The 17,731-nt window shown below is 43.5% G+C and overlaps 1 protein-coding gene across 2 annotated transcripts in view; it reads left to right on the top strand.

The window, feature by feature from the left end:
- Positions 1-17,731, top strand: part of MID1 (midline 1) — a 246,639-nt gene that overhangs the window by 194,304 nt on the left and 34,604 nt on the right. For both annotated transcript variants that reach the window (XM_080652560.1, XM_080652559.1), the window contains exons 4-5: positions 4,222-4,329; positions 13,352-13,500. In XM_080652560.1, the coding sequence (XP_080508686.1) occupies positions 4,222-4,329; positions 13,352-13,500 (257 nt within the window). The remainder of the gene's footprint in view (positions 1-4,221; positions 4,330-13,351; positions 13,501-17,731) is intronic.

Raw genomic sequence — 17,731 nt, 5'->3', positions numbered from 1 at the left:
TGAATTTATAAAGAAATCATATAATTCAATAATTAGAAGACAAATGACCCAATTAAAGAGCAAAGGATCTGATAGTCATATTTCCAAATCAGATGTACAAATGGCCAATAAACACATGAAAAGATACTCAACATTATTAGCTATCAGGAAAATGCAAATCCAAACCACAATGAGATACCACTCCATACCCGCTAGGATAAATTTGAAAAGACAATAGCAAGAGTTGACAAGAATATGGAGAAATTGGAAGCCTCATATATTCTTGTCAGAAAATAATAAGATCAGCCACTTTGGAAAACAGTTTGGCAGTTCCTCAAGCTAAACATAGAGTTGACATGTGACCCAGTAATCCCACTCCTATACTCAAGAAGAATGTAAACATACTAGAGGCCTGATGCATGAAATTCATGCAAGAGTAGGCCTTCCTTCCTCCAGCTGCAACTTCTGTTTCTCACTTACATGATTTCCCTTCCCGTTCTACCCTTCCTGCCCCCAAATACTTAGAATGATTGTGGGCACACTAGATCAGCGGTTGCCAACCTTTTGGACCTCACGGACCACCAGTTGGCAACTGCTGCACTAGCTAGTAGGTATCTACTATGCTATGCACTAGATAGCAGTTTCCCTCCAGCACCCAGGACCCGGGCTTCCCTCGCAGCCCCGGCTTTGTCCAGAAGGTCGTTTGGAAGGACGTCTGGTCTAATTAGCATATTACTCTTTTATTATTATAGATGTGCACAGAAAAATGTATACATGAATGTTCATAGCGATTGTATGTATAGTAATAACAAAAAAAGAAAAATCCAAAAGTCCTCATAGTAAAGAATGGATAGCCAAAATATGGTATAGCCCTAAAATGGAATATTATTTGGCATCCTATATAATAAAGAGGTAATATGCAAATTGACCGTCACTCCAACACACAAGATGGCCGCCCCCATGTGGACACAAGATGGCGGCCACAAGATGGCCGGCAGGGGAGGGCAGTTGTGGGCGATCAGGCCAGCAGGGGAGGGCAGTTGAGAGGGACCAGGTTTGCAAGGGAGGGCAGTTGGGGGTGATCAGGCCTGCAGAGGAGGGCAGTTAGGGGTGACCAGGCCTTCAGGGGAGGGCAGTTGGGGGTGACCAGGCCTGCAGGGGAGGACAGTTAAGGGTGACCAGGCTGGCAGGGAGGGCAGTTAGGGGTGACCAGGCCTGCAGGGGAGGGCAGTTAGGGGCAATCAGTCCAGCAGGGGAGCATTTAGGAGTTGTACAGGCTGGCAGGGGAGTGGTTAGGGGGTGATCAGGCTGGCAGGCAGAAGCGGTTAGGGGCAATCAGGCAGGCAGGCAAGCGGTTGGGAGCCAGAAGTCCGGGATTGTGAGAGGGATGTCCGACTGCCCATTTAGGCCCAATCTCAGGCCTAAACAGGCAGTCGGACATCCTCGAGGGGTCCCAGATTGGAGAGGGTGCAGGCTGGGCTGAGGGACACACACACACACACACACACACACACACACACACACACACACACACATACCCGTGCACCAGGCCTCTAGTAAAAAATGAAGAATTGACACATGCTACAACATAAAAGAATTTTGAAAACATGATGCTAAGTGAATAAGCCAGACATAAAGCATCACGTATTATTTTATTCCATTTACATGAAATGTCCAGAACAGGCAAATCCATAAAGAGATAAAATGTAGATTAGTGGTTCTGTAAGCCTGAAGGGAGGTGGGTAGTGAGAATGTGGAGTTTTTGCTAATGGTTATGGGATTTCTTTTGGGAATGTTGAAAATGTTCTAAAACTCTATTGTGCTGATGGTTGTACAACTCTGAGTATACTAAAAACCACAAAACTATACACTTTATAAATTGATGAATTTTATGGTATGTGGAGTATATGTCCATAAGGCTGTAAAAGAAAGTCAACGTCCTATCCTCCTCCCCCTGCCAAAAAATCCTTAGGACATAGTTTTGTGTCTACACAATCCTAGAAAACTAATAAATCTAATACCTGCATATTGAGTGCTTGCAGTATATCATGATAGCTACTTACTTAATTGCATTTTACCTTGTCTCTTGGAAGATCATTTTCCCTATCCATGCATTCAACAGATAGTTTTTTAATGCCTATTCTGTGCTAGATATGGCTGTGAGTGCTTGAGATAGATGCCTCATTTACTACAGACCCCTTCCCTTACCGAGCTTGCATCCGATCCTATTAGATTTACCTTGCTCAAATACAGCTTAGTGCTCAGGCTCATTTTTACTTTTCAAGTGTAGGGTGCTACTTCCCAGAAATTCTCGGCTGTAGTCAGTTATTAATTTGAGTTTGAGGTCAAAAGGGAAGACTAGAAATTTCTTTGAGAATAGGGGAGTTTGAAGAGAACATAAAATGATGACAGAAAAGTAGAAAGTAAGGGAAATTGAGCACAATGATTAACTTTTTTTTAAATATATATTTTATTGATTTTTTACAGAGAGGAAGGAAGAGGGATAGATAGTCAGAAACATCGATGAGAGAGAAACATCGATCAGCTGCCTCTTGCACACCTCCTACTGGGGTTGTGCCCGCAACCAAGGTACATGCCCTTGACCGGAATCGAACCTGGGACCTTTCAGTCCGCAGGCTGATGCTCTATCCACTGAGCCACACCGGTTTTGGCATGATTAACTTTTTTGAAATACTAGCCTGAGTTCCACTTTCTGTACTTGTCCATCCGTGCATTTTTTAATGTTTTTCTTTTGTTATTAATCATTCAGCAAGCATATCTAAGTGCTAATCTGACAGAGGACATGGTCTGGTGGTTTGCTGCGAATGGGCAGTGGCCATCACCTTCCCAATAAGAAGACGTCTTGGGTAGTCTCTCTCCTGTGTCTTATAATGATCAGGAATACAAGTCAAGGAATCCTCGCCTCTGGAAACAGGACATGATTTCTGTGCACAGCCACCAATGGATTTGTACCCTGAACTCCTGACCCTACTTCCCAGTTTATCTCATTCAGAGAGAATGAAATTACTTCAGTTACATAAAGTCTCCCAAATCAAAAGGGCTTAATGACTGAGCCAGGTCTCCTTCTGAGATATGCTAGAGTAATCAATGCTATTGCCATTCTCTGTAACACTGCCGCTTCTCCTGCACTGTGTTAAAATCATAAAACGCACGCATGCTATCTCCATTTCCCACAGCTGGGGCTTCTTGGTCTCGGTGAATAAGCATTTTGGAATTGTCATGAGATGGAGGAAATAGCATGTGTGGAGTATTTCCCAAACCCAGTTGCCAAGAATGAGCTAATCCTAACCCTCCCTGCATACAATGAGTCTTCAAAACTTCCAATACAAGCCATTCCATAATGATCTGCCTTTCCGGGAGAATGACATGCTTTCATTGTAGAACCTTGGTCTTCCAGAAGGGTAACAGAAGTAAAATTTAAAATTATGTCATAAGATTAGTAAAATATTTAGCTATCCTGGTTTTTAAAACAATGTATAGTGATTAAATACCAAGTTGATATCTGTGCTTAAGAGAAAAGTGAAATGAATGTGATTTAACCTTGCTAGCTTGCTTTTGGAAAATTTGTCCAAAAGATATTGATAGTAATCTGTCCTCCATAAATGACTAATATTCATTTTTTAAACTTACTTTTGGTTGACAGGCTAAAATTGTACTTTCGTTCGAAATATAAAAGCAGGCATTGCAAATATATTTCAAGTGTCAATTCCTAACTAAATGGTAATAGCTATGTACATGTTGTGTTAAGAGATTTTGAGGCTGCGTCTGGCTTAGAAGAAAGACTGCTGTCATTGGATAATAATTTTTCCCAGGGCCGAAACCGGTTTGGCTCAGTGGATAGAGCGTCAGCCTGCGGACTGAAAGGTCCCAGGTTCGATTCCAGTCAAGGGCATGTACCTTGGTTGCGGGCACATCCCCAGTAGGAGGTGTGCAGGAGGCAGCTGATCGATGTTTCTCTCTCATCGATGTTTCTAACTCTCTATCCCTCTCCCTTCCTCTCTGTAAAATATCAATAAAATATAAAAAAAAAAATTTTTTTCCCAGGAATGCAAGATGGGGCGTGAACATGTGAGTCCTTATATTTGTCTTCCCTGCACATTAGAAGAGTTAAAATTTAAATATCTTTCCAGCAATTACCAAAACATACCAGTCTCCATTAAAAAGAGCATTTACTTAAAAACAAAGGCCAAATTAATGCTTACCATTTTATCCATCCTGTAGGTCAATGCATCACGTCAAGAAGCCAAATTGATGGAGGAGTGTGATCTTCTTATTGAGATCATTCAGCAAAGAAGACAAATTATCGGAACCAAGATCAAAGAAGGGAAGGTATGATTTCTAGGGCAGAAGATTTCATATTCTCTAGCTGGAGAAAATATACTTCCATGCACTTAAGTAGCTTAAGAAATAATCGAATATCTCCTTGTTCTCTATTTTCTATAATCTCCTTGCTAGTCTTTAAGGCCTAGCTCAAAGACCTCATTTGGCCATTTTTTCTCCACCGCTTTCTTTGTATTACCATGGTCTCCTGTGCACACCCAACTACAGGAGGTAGCATGAAGCTCTAGTCCAGCCGTGGGCAAACTACGGCCCGCGGGCCGGATCCGGCTGTTCTATCCGGTTCTCTTGCTCTCCCCTCCGCTTCTTTACTTTGAATTTATATTAGTTCACACAAACACTCCATCCATGCTTTTGTTCCGGCACTCCGGTCCAGTTTAAGAACCCATTGTGGCCCTCGAGTCAAAAAGTTTGCCCACCCCTGCTCTAGTCTATTATAGCCACTGTTTCTCACCTCTCTTCTCTGAGAAGGTGAGTTCCATAGAGGAAAAGTTCATTTCATAATTATTGCTATGTCCTAGCAATGAACACAGCATTAAATAAGTGTTTAAATGAATCAGACTTTATACTAGTACATGTATAAAAGCTACAAGTGCTTTCTCATGTCCTCGAGGGAATTTAGGTATGTATAATTTCATGGTGGCAAAACTCTTATAGTTTCACTATATCAGATACCCCTTTGTGGATATGTTAATAATACTTCTTTCTAATGGTTGTATACTTAGTTTTTTGTGTGCTTTTTAATCTTTATTGTTTGTATATTTAAGTTACCTATGGTTATACAGTAACCTATATTCAAAAAGCATTTTACACATTTATATATATTCTTTATGACCACTTTCTTGTTTATTCAAAATTCATTCAGAAACTGTTGGTAACTTTAAAATCATCACTTTTTTAAAAAATTACTTATAGTATATTGAAATACTTATGATCCATTTTATTTTACCCATTTCTCTGCCACCCTCAAAAGACAATGTTGTAAATATTTAAGATAGAAACATTCATTCAAGATACAACAGATTCATGAATTTCTTTTATTATTGCTCATAATACTTTAATAAAATATGTATAATTAAATCAAATTAGCAAGTATTAAGTAGTACACAGAGATTACAATAGCTAATGTTATGTTCTGTTTTCTACAGAATTTTAAAGGTTCTTCTAATATTATATAACATTTTGATTACTTTTCCTATATAGATTGAAAGATACTTATACATATACATTGTGATGGTGATCAGAAAAGTTGAAGTCAAATCAAAGCAAATAGTTGTTGAAGCTGTTACAGTGAATTAACAAATTAATATGCAATTGTTCTCTGGCCAAAGACTGACTCAGATGTGTTGAGAAGCTACTTTTCCCCACATACAAATTGTACAACTTAGGAGAGCACTGAGTGTCAGGCCAGAATCCTTACAGGATACATTTCCTCTTCCATCATCACGCACCACATGTCTATGTCTCTTAATACCTGGCGTCTTCCAGGTTCTCAGACACGTGACTCCTGAAATGCAGCTGTAATTAATTATTCATCTGCATATGGAAGGCAATTTGTTGCCTTTCCCTAGTCGTGTTCAGGGACCAGCTCTCAATGCTCCTATTCATGTCTTATTGCTGCTGTAACGGATTACCATGAACTTGATGGCTTAAAACAACACAGATTTATTATCTGTTCTTCCAGAGATCAGAAGTTCAAAATCAGTCTCATTGGGCTCAAGTCAAGATTTTGGCAGTGCTGTCTCTTTCTGGAGGCTCTAGGGCAGAATCCATTTCTTGCTTTTCCTGCTTTTAGAGGCCACGCACATTCCTTGGCTCATGGCTTCTTCGTCATATCATTCTGACCTTTGCTTCCATCCTCAAATCTCTTTCTCTGGCACTGACTCCCCTCGTTCTTTTATAAGGACCCTTATAATTCCATTGGAATCACCCAGATAATCCACTAACATGATCAGAATATTGAGATTTGGTAAAGCTGGTGCTGTGTACAGGAACGTTGATCATATTACTTTTCAAACTGTCTGAAATGTATCACTTTTTTAAAAAGTGCATATTTGCTTATGGACATTATCTCGGAAGGAAATATTAGAAAGCAAACGTTACCTGGAAAAGATCAGTGCCTGGTTCAGCTTGCTCTCGAGATACTTGGCACATGACCAAGGACTCGTTGAACCCAAACCCCAGAATTCACAGTGACCGAGTCCCTGGCCAGGGCATGTGGTATCAGTTACGTTTTGGAGAAAATAAGATGGGCTCCAACACCCTGGAAATGTGAGGTGCTGGGCAGAGAGGGCGAGTGTGGATTTTGTGCCCGGCGAGGATGCCCAGGGTGGTGGCTGGGCAGTGTGCGGACACTGAATCTAGAGACGGGACCATGGGGCCCTCTGACCAGCACTTGGAATTGGGTCGCCGGAGACAGAACTGGCGGAATCGTGGAGACCACGAAGGTGAATTTCATCTCCTTTGCGAGTGCCTCCATCCTCTCTGGTGCCAAGCACAAAGCCATCAGACCTGGTGGGAACAAGCACACCACAAATCCTCGCACCGGGGAGGTTGCCAAGCTGGCGATGTAGTTGCACATTAGTACATACTGGTCATTCCTGCTCGTAGAACACTGTGCATTCTTTGAAATAAATAGCTCGACAGCCTTTATACTTAGATGAACTGTGTGAGAGTCTCGAGCCATGAGACACCCTGGGAAAGAATTGTCTAATTTCTTCAGTGGTAGGGGATACATTTCATATCAACACATGAAAAGCTGATGGAAAATTCCAGATTAAACAAAATATGCATTTTATGTTCACACACAGATCTAAGATAAAGGTCGCGGCTAAAGAGAAAAAGGGTCCTTCTCTTCACTGCTTTTATGTCCTCTAAATCTCCAAACTGTAAGATGATTCACTTGGACTAAATGCTCAGGCTTCTCTGAAGCCTTACAGAAATGCCGAGTACAGACTTCATTGTCGGTTCAAATACTTGTGTCAATTGGGGGTCAATTATTTGGCCATAGCAATATTGGGAGAGGAATCCCACACACACATATAAGCATTTAAAATACATTTAAAGAAAAATAAAGGACTACTTTTAAAAGCACATTTGAGGTAATGATAAACAACCAATAAAATGACATAAATAGGTCTATGTCCCCGCCAAAAGGACATTCCAACAGACAGACTATTTCCATGATGGGAATGGAATGAATTCCAAAAATCTCACTGTGGCCGTCACACTGCCCCGAGGACAAAAGAACGGTGCCAACTCGGAAGAGTTTCCCCGGCGGCAGTGATACATACATACAGAGAATCTTCTGTATCAGTATCCAGTGATTTCCTTTTTTAAAAATAAATCTTTATTGTTCAGATTATTACAATTGTTTCTCCTTTTCCCCCCCATAGCTCTCCTCCACCCAGTTCCCACCCCACCTTCTGCCTTTACCTCCCCCCCCCACTGTCCTCATCCATAGGTGTATGATTTTTGTCCAGTCTCTTCCTGAACCCCCCCATACCCCTTTCCCCCTGAGAATTATCAGTCCACTCCCTTTCTATGCCCCTGATTCTACTATATTCACCAGATTATTCTGTTCCTCAGGTTTTTAATTCACTTGATTTTTAGGTTCACTTGTTGATAGATATGTATTTGTTGTTCATAATTCTTCTCTTTACTTTTTTCTTCTTCCTCTTCTTAAAGAATACCTTTCAGCATTTCATATAATACTGGTTTGGTGGTGATGAACTCCTTTAGCTTTTTCTTATCTGTGAAGCTCTTTATCTGCACTTCAATTCTGAATGATAATTTTGCTGGGTAGAGTAATCTTGTTTGTAGGTTCTTGATGTTCATCACTTTGAATATTTCTTGCCACTCCCTTCTGGTCTGCATAGTTTCTGTTGAGAAATCAGCTGACAGTCCTATGGGTACTCCCTTGTAGGTAACTAACTGTTTTTCTCGTGCTGCTTTTAATATTCTCTCTTTGTCTTTTGCCCTTGGCATTTTAATTATGATGTGTCTTGGTGTGGTCCTCTTTGGATTCCTCTTGTTTGGGGTTCTGTGCGCTTCCTGGACTTGTAAGTCTATTTCTTTCACCAGGTACGGGAAGTTTTCAGTCATTATTTCTTCAAATAGGTTTTCAGTATCTTGCTCTCTGTCTTCTTCTGGCACCCCCATAATTCTGATGTTGGTACACTTGAAGTTGTCCCAAAGGCTTCTTACACTATCTTCAACTTTTTGGATTCTTTTTTCTTTTTGCTTTCCCAGTTGAGTGTTTTTTGCTTCTTTGTTTTTCAAATCTTTGACTTGATTCTTGCGTTCCTCTAGTCTGCTGTTGGGTCTCTGTATAATATTTTTTATTTCAGTCAGTGTATGTTTAATTTCTAGTTGGTCCTTTTTCATATCCTCGAGGGTCTCGCTAAATTTATCGGCCTTTTCTAGGATATTCTTGAAAAGCCTTATAACTGTGGTTTTGAATTCTACATCCAGTCGTTTGTTTTCCTCCATTTCTTTCGTTTGTGATCTGTTTCTTTGCCTCCGCATTGTCACTGCTTCCCTGAGTTGGTAGGGTATCTTTGTGTGCTAGGTTTCCTATATGGCCCAGTGGGTCGGCCTCCCCAGTTAACCTGAGGTGGATACTCTTGGTGCATCCCTTTGTGGACTGTGTGTACAGCCTTGTTGTAGTTAAGTCTTGATTGTTGTTGGTATCACTGGGAGGAATAGACCTCCAGGCCAGTTGGCTGTGAGGATCAGCTGTGTCTATGCTGGGAGAAGTTCGGTGCTGGAGACAGCCTTATAGGATTAGACTTGCAAAATTGCATAAGCCTCTGTGCTCAGCTTGGATGAGGTGGAGTCTCAGGGCGGAGCAGACAGTCTTGGCTTCCTGTCAGCCCTGCCCTTGCACGCGCCTCCAGACCTCTGCCTTCCGCGACTCCCCTGAGTTTCTGCCTGACAGTCCAGATTCCCCCTGTAAGAGCGTGGGTCCCCAGGGGCTCGCCCGGAACTGGGGTTCAGTGCAGTCGGAACTAGGGTTCAGTGCAGCCAGGAGCTTCCGACTCCCTTCCACTAGGGAATGCCTGCGGCAACCTCCGCATTCAGCTTTCTCTGCGAGCACTCGCATGCGCGTGCTTCTCCAGACCCACCGCAGCTCCCCCAGGTCTCCGAGTCTCTGAGTCTCTGTGTGCCTTTCTCTCTACCTGACAGTCCAGACTCCCCCTGTATGAGCCTGGGTCCATGGGGTTTCGCCTGGAACTGGGGTTCAGTGCAGTCGGGGGCTTCCTTCCCCCTCCCGCCAGAGAAAGTGTGCCAGGCACTCAGCCGCCCTTCCTCTCTGCACGCGTCTCCGTACCTCAGCCCTCCTTTGCCGCTCCTCTGATTCTCCGTAGCTTTCCTCTTTCCTTCTAGTTGTAGAATTTCCACTCAGCCAGCCTTCCTGTGGTTCTGGATGATGTCCGTTCTGTCTTTCAGTTGTAGTTTTGAAATTGTTGTGTGAGGCAGCAGTTTAGGTGTTTACCTATGCCGCCATCTTGGTTTCTCCCCCTCCAGTTATTTCTTTTAAAAAATTTCACCCTGGCCAGGGTGGCTAAGTTGGTTGGGTGTTGTCCCATGTACCAAAAGGTTGCTGGTTCAATTCCCAGTCAGGGCACATGCCTAGGTTGTAGGTTCAATCCCCAGTAGAGGACATGCAGGAGGCAGCTGATCAATATTTCTCTCTCACATCAATGTCTCTCTCTCCCTCTCCCTTCTTCTCTCTCTAAAGACCAATAAAAATCTTTTTTTTTACAAAATCACATTTCATTTTGTCAGATTTTGCAAATAATACATTAAAAAGTGTTTTATAATGAAGAAATTAGTATTTTGCTAAATGCTCAGTGTCTGATTCTGAAGTGCTGTGCCATGTAGGATAGGGTTTCACAGAGTGTGGTGCAAATCAGGGCCCCCTGATCAGAATCATTTAAGTCGGCAAACTTTTTTTGTAAAGGTTCCAGCCAGATTATAACTATTTTAGGCTTTGCCATATGGCCTCTGTTGCAACAGCTCACCTCTGGCCAAAGTTGTGGTGTGAAGTCAGCCATAGATGATCCATAAATGAATGAATGTGGCGGTGTGCCAATAAAAGTTTATTTATACAAATAGGGTTTGTGCTGGATACGTCCCACAGACCATAGTTTGTGAACACCCAACTTAGAGCAATGGTTTTCTCTTTTCTTTTTTTAAATGAAACCTATAGTAAGAAATACATATGACATCAAATTCAGCACAGACACGCCATAACAAAAAAGGTTTTCTAAAACATAACTTGCCCTTTCTACCAGAAATGCACTCTGCTACTTTTTTTCCCCTCCCCTCTCCTCTTCTATTTAGTTTTTTAAAAAAATGCTAATCCTGAGCATACTAATGATTTATCACCTACAGTTCAAAAAGCATTCGTGGCTTGTGAAAATGCTGATTCCTGCTGCTCTGCCAATTACAGCTCCTTCCCTAGGATATTGGAGAGTGACTGCAAACAACTCATTTTTCCTTTAAAAAATCCCCAGCTGATTCTCGTGCACACTGGGTTTGAGAAGTTCCTTTCTGGCCTATTGGATGGAATTGTACACTGAACTAAAATTAAAATTATGCCAACAATTGTTTTCTGTAAAACATTCCCATATTTTCAAAGGAGGCTCTCATTTTGGCTTGCTTCAACTTATGCATGACTTAAGGCTTCTTTTCTTTTCCACTTATGTCACTTTTAATTTCCAGTATCATGACTGGAGAAAAGAAAGAAGAAAATGGAGTTCAAGCATTGTTACATGTGTGAACTGTGTGGTCACTAATAGGCATGCCAAAAGGATAAGTGATTGACATGAAGTTCTTCTAAGGGAATATTTTGACTTTATTTTTCTTTTGTTACAATGGTATTAAACATCTTCAATTCTGCCATATAATTGAAAGCATTCTTTTTTTTTTAATATATTTTATTGATTTTTTACAGAGAGGAAGGGAGAGGGATAGAGAGTTAGAAACATCGATGAGAGAGAAACATCGATCAGCTGCCTCCTGCACACCCCCTACTGGGGATGTGCCCGCAACCAAGGTACGTGCCCTTGACCGGAATCGAACCTGGGACCCTTCAGTCCGCAGGCCGACGCTCTATCTACTGAGTCAAACCGGTTTTGGCTGAAAGCATTCTTTATGTTGTATAATTAAATATTCCAAGTACTTGCTTTATTCTAGGGACTTGAAGTCATTTTTCCTTCCTCTGCCATTTCCTTATGGACATGTTCTCATATCTCGAACTGGCCTCTGCCTTTCTTAGCTTTACCTCTGGATATAATGATGTTAGAAGCTCAGTTCTACTTGGTGTAAAATAAGTGTTCTTGCATTCAACTAATGAACACAGTTAATCTACTGCAGGTGGCCATGATAATTACAATGAGTGAAGTCTTTTACCAGGCTTAAGATCACATACTGTTTGCCCCAGAGTTTTGACACTTCTCTCTGTAAATCTTTACTTTCAAGAACTTTTCTCACTCTGGCCTGAAATCACGTGGCTGTTGCCTCTCAATTCAGCATTCATTTCCTCTGTTTTCTATAGCGCAGCCGAGCTGGAATGGGACGTTCCTCTGAGGCCTCCAGCTCTGACATCTCCTTCCTTCCTTTTCTTCGATTAGACTTGCATGGGGATGATAATGATGACTTGGAGAAAGAAGGAATGTCTTGGAGTTAGCAGGAATTCTGGAGGCAGCCTGAGCCAGCCTTGTCTGGAAGACAGATGAACTGGCCTCCTCCCTCCCCTCTCACTCAGCGCTGGTTTCCATTCCGGAATGATCGGAAAGCCGGCCAAGACCCGTCCCGGGCTGTGTGGATGGGGGCAGGAGGCGCAGGGCAATTCCAAGGAGCAGTCTAATTGTATCTTGGCTGCTGGCCAGGGGGCTCCATCTCGCAGCACACTTCAAACGCCGGAGCCAACGGTCAAGTGGGTTCCCGTGGACTGACCTTGGCCTGCCCCAGAGGTTCTGGTCAATTACGTTGGAGGGTCCTTTTCCAGGGAGACGGCGTCAGGGGTTGGAATGAAGGCTGGAACCAGGCATGCGTTCTTTATCCCGACTGGGAAATGCTTATCACAATAGTCCCCAGTTATCAAGGAAGCACAACGTGCCTGGAATGACGTTGCCAGTGAGGGGAGAGGCTCAGCTGTGCTGTTTTTGGCTTTCTCTCATCTGCTCAACAGGAAAAGTACTAATCAATGGAAAAAGTGCTCACTCCTGTTCATTTAACACGTGAGTGTCAGATAGCGCGGGGAAATGGTAATACCTGTTTTTCTATCACAGCTTTATAACATGGGTTGCAAAGAGCTTTCTACAAAATGGCTTTTCCTTAAAGTCACACGTTTGTGCCCAGAGAGAGGTTTCGTTTCCTTGGTGGCAAAGCTGCAAACGAAGACCCAGTTGCAGCGTTCTCGGCGATCGTACAGTAATTGTGTGTAGTGGTCAAGGGAAGAGGCCGGTGACCCTCTGTAACTTCCCACTGAGCAACACCTTCCCCCCCCCCATCAACAGGGAAGCAATTCGCAATTCAGCGTTTCTTCATAAAGCAAAGGAGCCACACTTCTCCGAGGAGATAAAGAATATCTAAGCCAAAACCGGTTTGGCTCAGTGGATAGAGCGTCAGCCTGCGGACTGAAAGGTCCCAGGTTCGATTCCAGTCAAGGGCATGTACCTTGGTTGCGGGCACATCCCCAGTGGGAGGTGTGCAAGAGGCAGCTGATCGATGTTTCTCTCTCATCGATGTTTCTAGCTTTCTATCCCTCTCCCTTCCTCTCTGTAAAAATATCAATAAAATATATATTTAAAAAAAAAAAGAATATCTAAGAGCAGAGGCCCATCACAGATTGCCATATTTCCCTATCTCCCTGAGCCTACTTTTGAACCCGTATTGAAGGGGGACTTACATGCAACAAAAGCCGCGCAGCAGAAGGGTGCAGCCCGGTGCACTTTCACCCCACGAGGACACTCACGTAAGGCCCTCCTTGCTTCTGTCCCAGGTGATGAGGCTTCGCAAGCTGGCCCAGCAGATTGCAAACTGCAAGCAGTGCATCGAGCGATCGGCATCCCTCATCTCCCAGGCGGAACACTCGCTGAAGGAGAACGATCACGCGCGGTTCCTGCAGACGGCTAAGAATATCACTGAGAGGTGAGTGGGGGGGGCTGGGGGGCTGGGAGGTTGGCTGCTGAGCTTCTGTGTCTCGGGGGTGATTGGTTGGCCTTGCCCTTGCCTTGCTTTTGTTTTCGTTTTCAAGGCTGAGTACGAACAGAACAGACGCTTTGAGCTGCTTTGTTCCCACTGAAGGTGCTTCCCTTTGACATGTCAGGACTTTTCAGTAGCAGCCTGGAGTTCAGGGCCTTTGAAACAAGAGCCCGCCACTTAGAAAGAATAAAATCCGCCTGCTTTTGGAGGGGGGACCTTAGGATGGCACACGAACAGCATGCATTGTGACTCTCAGGCCTGATCTTATCATGCACTTGGTGGTAAAGAACCAGGAAGGAGGCAAAGACATAACGGAATCTTTCCTTCCATTCCAAGGCTCATCCGCTGAAGAAAAACGGGCCGGGTGTTGTGTGTTCGGCCTGTTTTATTGGGTTGAGAAGTTTCACCTCCTGAAAAGGTCAAGGCCAACTCACAAGGGAGAGAAAGGACCCAACTGTCAACCTCATACCTTCCCCTTTGGAAATGCTCTTTATGCCGGGGCAGGAAACCTAAGAGCGATACCGTGCGAATGTTTAGCCGGGCGCTGAGTCTGGCGTGGTCACTGCTCCTCAGCGTGCGTACTTGATCGGCATAAACATTACTGACCTTCACTGATGCCGGCACCTGTAGTAATCCCAGTGGAGCCAGAGAAAAGCACCCAACACCCCCTCAGTGACATCTCCATAATCAGTGCAGATGGCCTTGACTCTTGACTCATTCTAATTCTCACAGGCAACTGCCCCTTACACAAAACAATCAAATCCTATTGCTAGAGTGTACATGTCAGCAATGATATCTGGATGGTGGGCACAGGGTGGCAATGCAGGTCCGACCCTCTCTGGTTTGGTCCTAGGCAACCTGCTGTGTGGCACAGCTGCTGACTGCTAGCGTGGCAAGGCATCGTCAGCGTCTTCCATCTCTGGACTGTTTGACATTGAAACGGGGACTCAGAACTGTTGGACATGGAAATTGGGACTCAAACTTTTTGTTATTATATGTTTATTTCTAGTCTGCAGAGGCAAGATTTTTTAAAGGAATGAAATGGGGAAAAAAATAGATACAGAGGCAAAGAAGCATTGAACAGACTGTCAAACTACAGCGGGAAGGCAGAGGAGGTTGCCGGGGGGGGGGGGGGGGGCTGTAAGAGATCAACCGAAGGACTTGTACGCATGCATATAAGCATAACCAATGGATAGAAAACACTGGGGGGGGGCAGGTAAAGGCATGTACTGGGGGGAGGGGGAGGCCGGGGGAAGGTCAATGGGGGGAAAATAAAAGAGAGACATATGTACTACTATTTGTAATACTTCAAACAATTAAAAAAAAAAGAAAAAAAAAAGAAAAGAAATCCTATTGCTAGAACACGCCGAGCAGCTCCTTCATGCTGGTCTTGCTCCCCAGCAGGAGTCTGCAGACTTTTTCTCTAAAGGACCAGAGAGTAAATACGTTCAGCTGTGCTGATGATAAGGTCTCAGTCACAACTACTTAACTCTGCCGCTGTAGCTCTCCAACAGCCTATAGAGATAATATGGACATGAATGGACGTGGCTGTGTTTCAGTAAACCATTTAAAAAAAAACGACAGGCTAGATTCGGCCCACGGGCTATACTTACCAACACCTTGCCCAGGGGGGAAAAAATACTCATCATCTTAGGACTTGAATTTCTTCAAGGAAAGAGAAAGAAAGCTAACATTTATTAAGTGATTGCTTGTGTTGGACACTGCTAATTCTCAAAATATCACATACAGGTAGGCATGGATATTTTCATTTTCTCCGTTCTTTCAGTGAGAGTAATGCACAGTATTTTACAAGTTCGATCTAGTACAGCCGTGGGCAAACTACGGCCCGCGGGCCGGATCCGGCTGTTCTATCCGGTTCTCTTGCTCTCCCCTCCGCTGCTTTACTTTGAATTTATATTAGTTCACACAAACACTCCATCCATGCTTTGGTTCCGGCCCTCCGGTCCAGTTTCAGAACCCATGGTGGCCCTCGAGTCAAAAAGTTTGCCCACCCCTGGGCTAGTATACAACCGGCTTCATTGTGTTATTAAATTTCCTTCTACGACTGGTTGCATAGTTCTCTCTTCCAAAGGATGTGGATAAGAGCTGATTACCATCCCCTTTATATCCTTGGAATGACCTCCTTCCTTCTCTAAGAGAAGCCAGTTCTTTCCTCACGACTCCTAAGTTCCAAGTGTTTCATTGTGTTCGTTGTTCTCATCTGAACTATATCCGATGGCTTCATGTTCGTCTGAAAACTAGAACCTGCAAACAGCACTAGTACTCATGTACCCAGGACACTGCTAGATAGCGAGTACACTTAATCACGCTTGCCAGCTTGGATCCAAGAGTACCTTCCTCCAGCTAGGAATCATGAGGTGTCCAGAGGAAATGGCTCCTGTGAGCTGCCTTTCTCACCAATCCCTACAAATTAGATGAAGTATAATGAAAAAAGTCTCACATAGCGAGGGGAGAGAATAGTGACCCCATAATAGTGACGATAGAACATTCTGGAAGAAGACCTGCGTTTGAAGTACCACACAAGCACATGCATGCCCACATGTGATCTCCTTCACACCTAGCAGGTCACATGTGGTTCCATTCAGCTCTACCTACATCAGTCCCCACTCATTGAGAATGGAAATATGGCTGATTTCTCTTTCTACAAATGGGTTGTATATTATATTCTCAAGCCACACTAATGTACAGTTCTTGGTGTGATTGTGGACTTTTATAAAATCATGTTAAAGACGCAAAACTATTCACTAAATCCAGGCTTAAGGAAGTTGGCCTACTGCTTAGGAGAAGTCTAAACCACCATCAAGTTTGAATACATAGTGCCTGTAAGGAGTCTTTGTCCCTCTGTTTCTGCATCCCCCCCCCGCCCCCACCGCTCTATCTCTATTTGTCTATCTCTATTTGTCTATCTCTATTTGTCAATCCTCTTGATCGATTCCTGAGCCTTTCTCTTTTTCCAGCAACTGAAATGCAGTAAAAGGGCACTGGGTTTAGACTAGGCGTTGAGAAACCTGGGTTCAAATCCCAGCATTGCCACTTCATAACTGATTCTTTGGGTTTATGCATGAGTTATTTCTACTGGGAAAATTGGGCTCATCACAGCTATCTCTATCAGTAGCTGTGATAACACTGATGAAGACTCCTACGTAGTAACAAAGCTTAAGCATCATATATGTTCCCTAATGTTTATTGGGTTTGTGTTTCCATGTTTCAGTATGTCAGTACGACCCTTCCTTGCATGTCTTTGCTTCAGTGCAGCTCTCAGTCTAACTGGCTCTGTTCTTCAACACTTGAGTTCTTCTCTAGGACACAACCTCATGGTTCTCTGCCCTGTGTTGTGTCTGCCTTGGGCTTGAGCGCCTATATACTTCTCAATCATCTTTATTTTTCTACAGAACAAACTTTTAATGCTGCAGGCCTTCCTGAAGTTAAACTTAGATGCGATTTTCCTTCATTATTAAATCACGAAAACTAGATTCTCCTACAAGCTGAATCACACTGTGGAAATTTTTCAATTCAGAAACATCAGAGAGAGAGAGAGAGAGGCGGGGGGGCCTCAAGCTTTACATTGTAGGCAATGCATGTGCTCTGAAATCAAGTGCTTGGCGCTGTGCTATTGCTTCGTAGAGCTTACGGATAACATTGGGCTGCTCCTTAGCACTTGTGAGCGCTTCTGCTCCTAAGTTCCCGGTGGGCAGGACCGGTACGCATCTTGTTTTCACCACTGTAGCCCCAGTACATAGCAAACTGCCTGCCGTGCATAAATGAGTGACCAAATCCATAAACTATGACCGATCACTCCTACCTAGCATGGTTGTTGGAGGGATTCAATGAAATGATGTAGCCCAGCTCCTGTGACAAGATGTCCATGCAACAAATGCTCCTTTTCTTCCTTCCCACTCACTCTGGATGCCTGTAGATTGCATCGCATACCATATTCTCAAGCTACACTAATGTATAGGTCTTTGGATGATTGTGTAGGTATCATTATAAAATTACATCAAAGAAGCAAAACTCTTCACCAAATCCAAGCAAAGAAAAGTTGATCTACTGCTTATAAGAAATCTGGAATTAAAACTACTCTTCATCCGGCCGGAGTGGCTCAGTTGGTTGAGCGTCATCCTGGGCACCAAAAGGTTGCTGGTTCCATTCCCAGTCA

The sequence above is a fragment of the Plecotus auritus genome (assembly GCF_963455305.1).
Source record: "Plecotus auritus genome assembly, chromosome: X".
Lineage (NCBI taxonomy): Eukaryota > Metazoa > Chordata > Mammalia > Chiroptera > Vespertilionidae > Plecotus > Plecotus auritus.
Note: the sequence above shows the minus strand (reverse complement) of the source record. Positions and strands in the feature narration are given on the sequence as shown.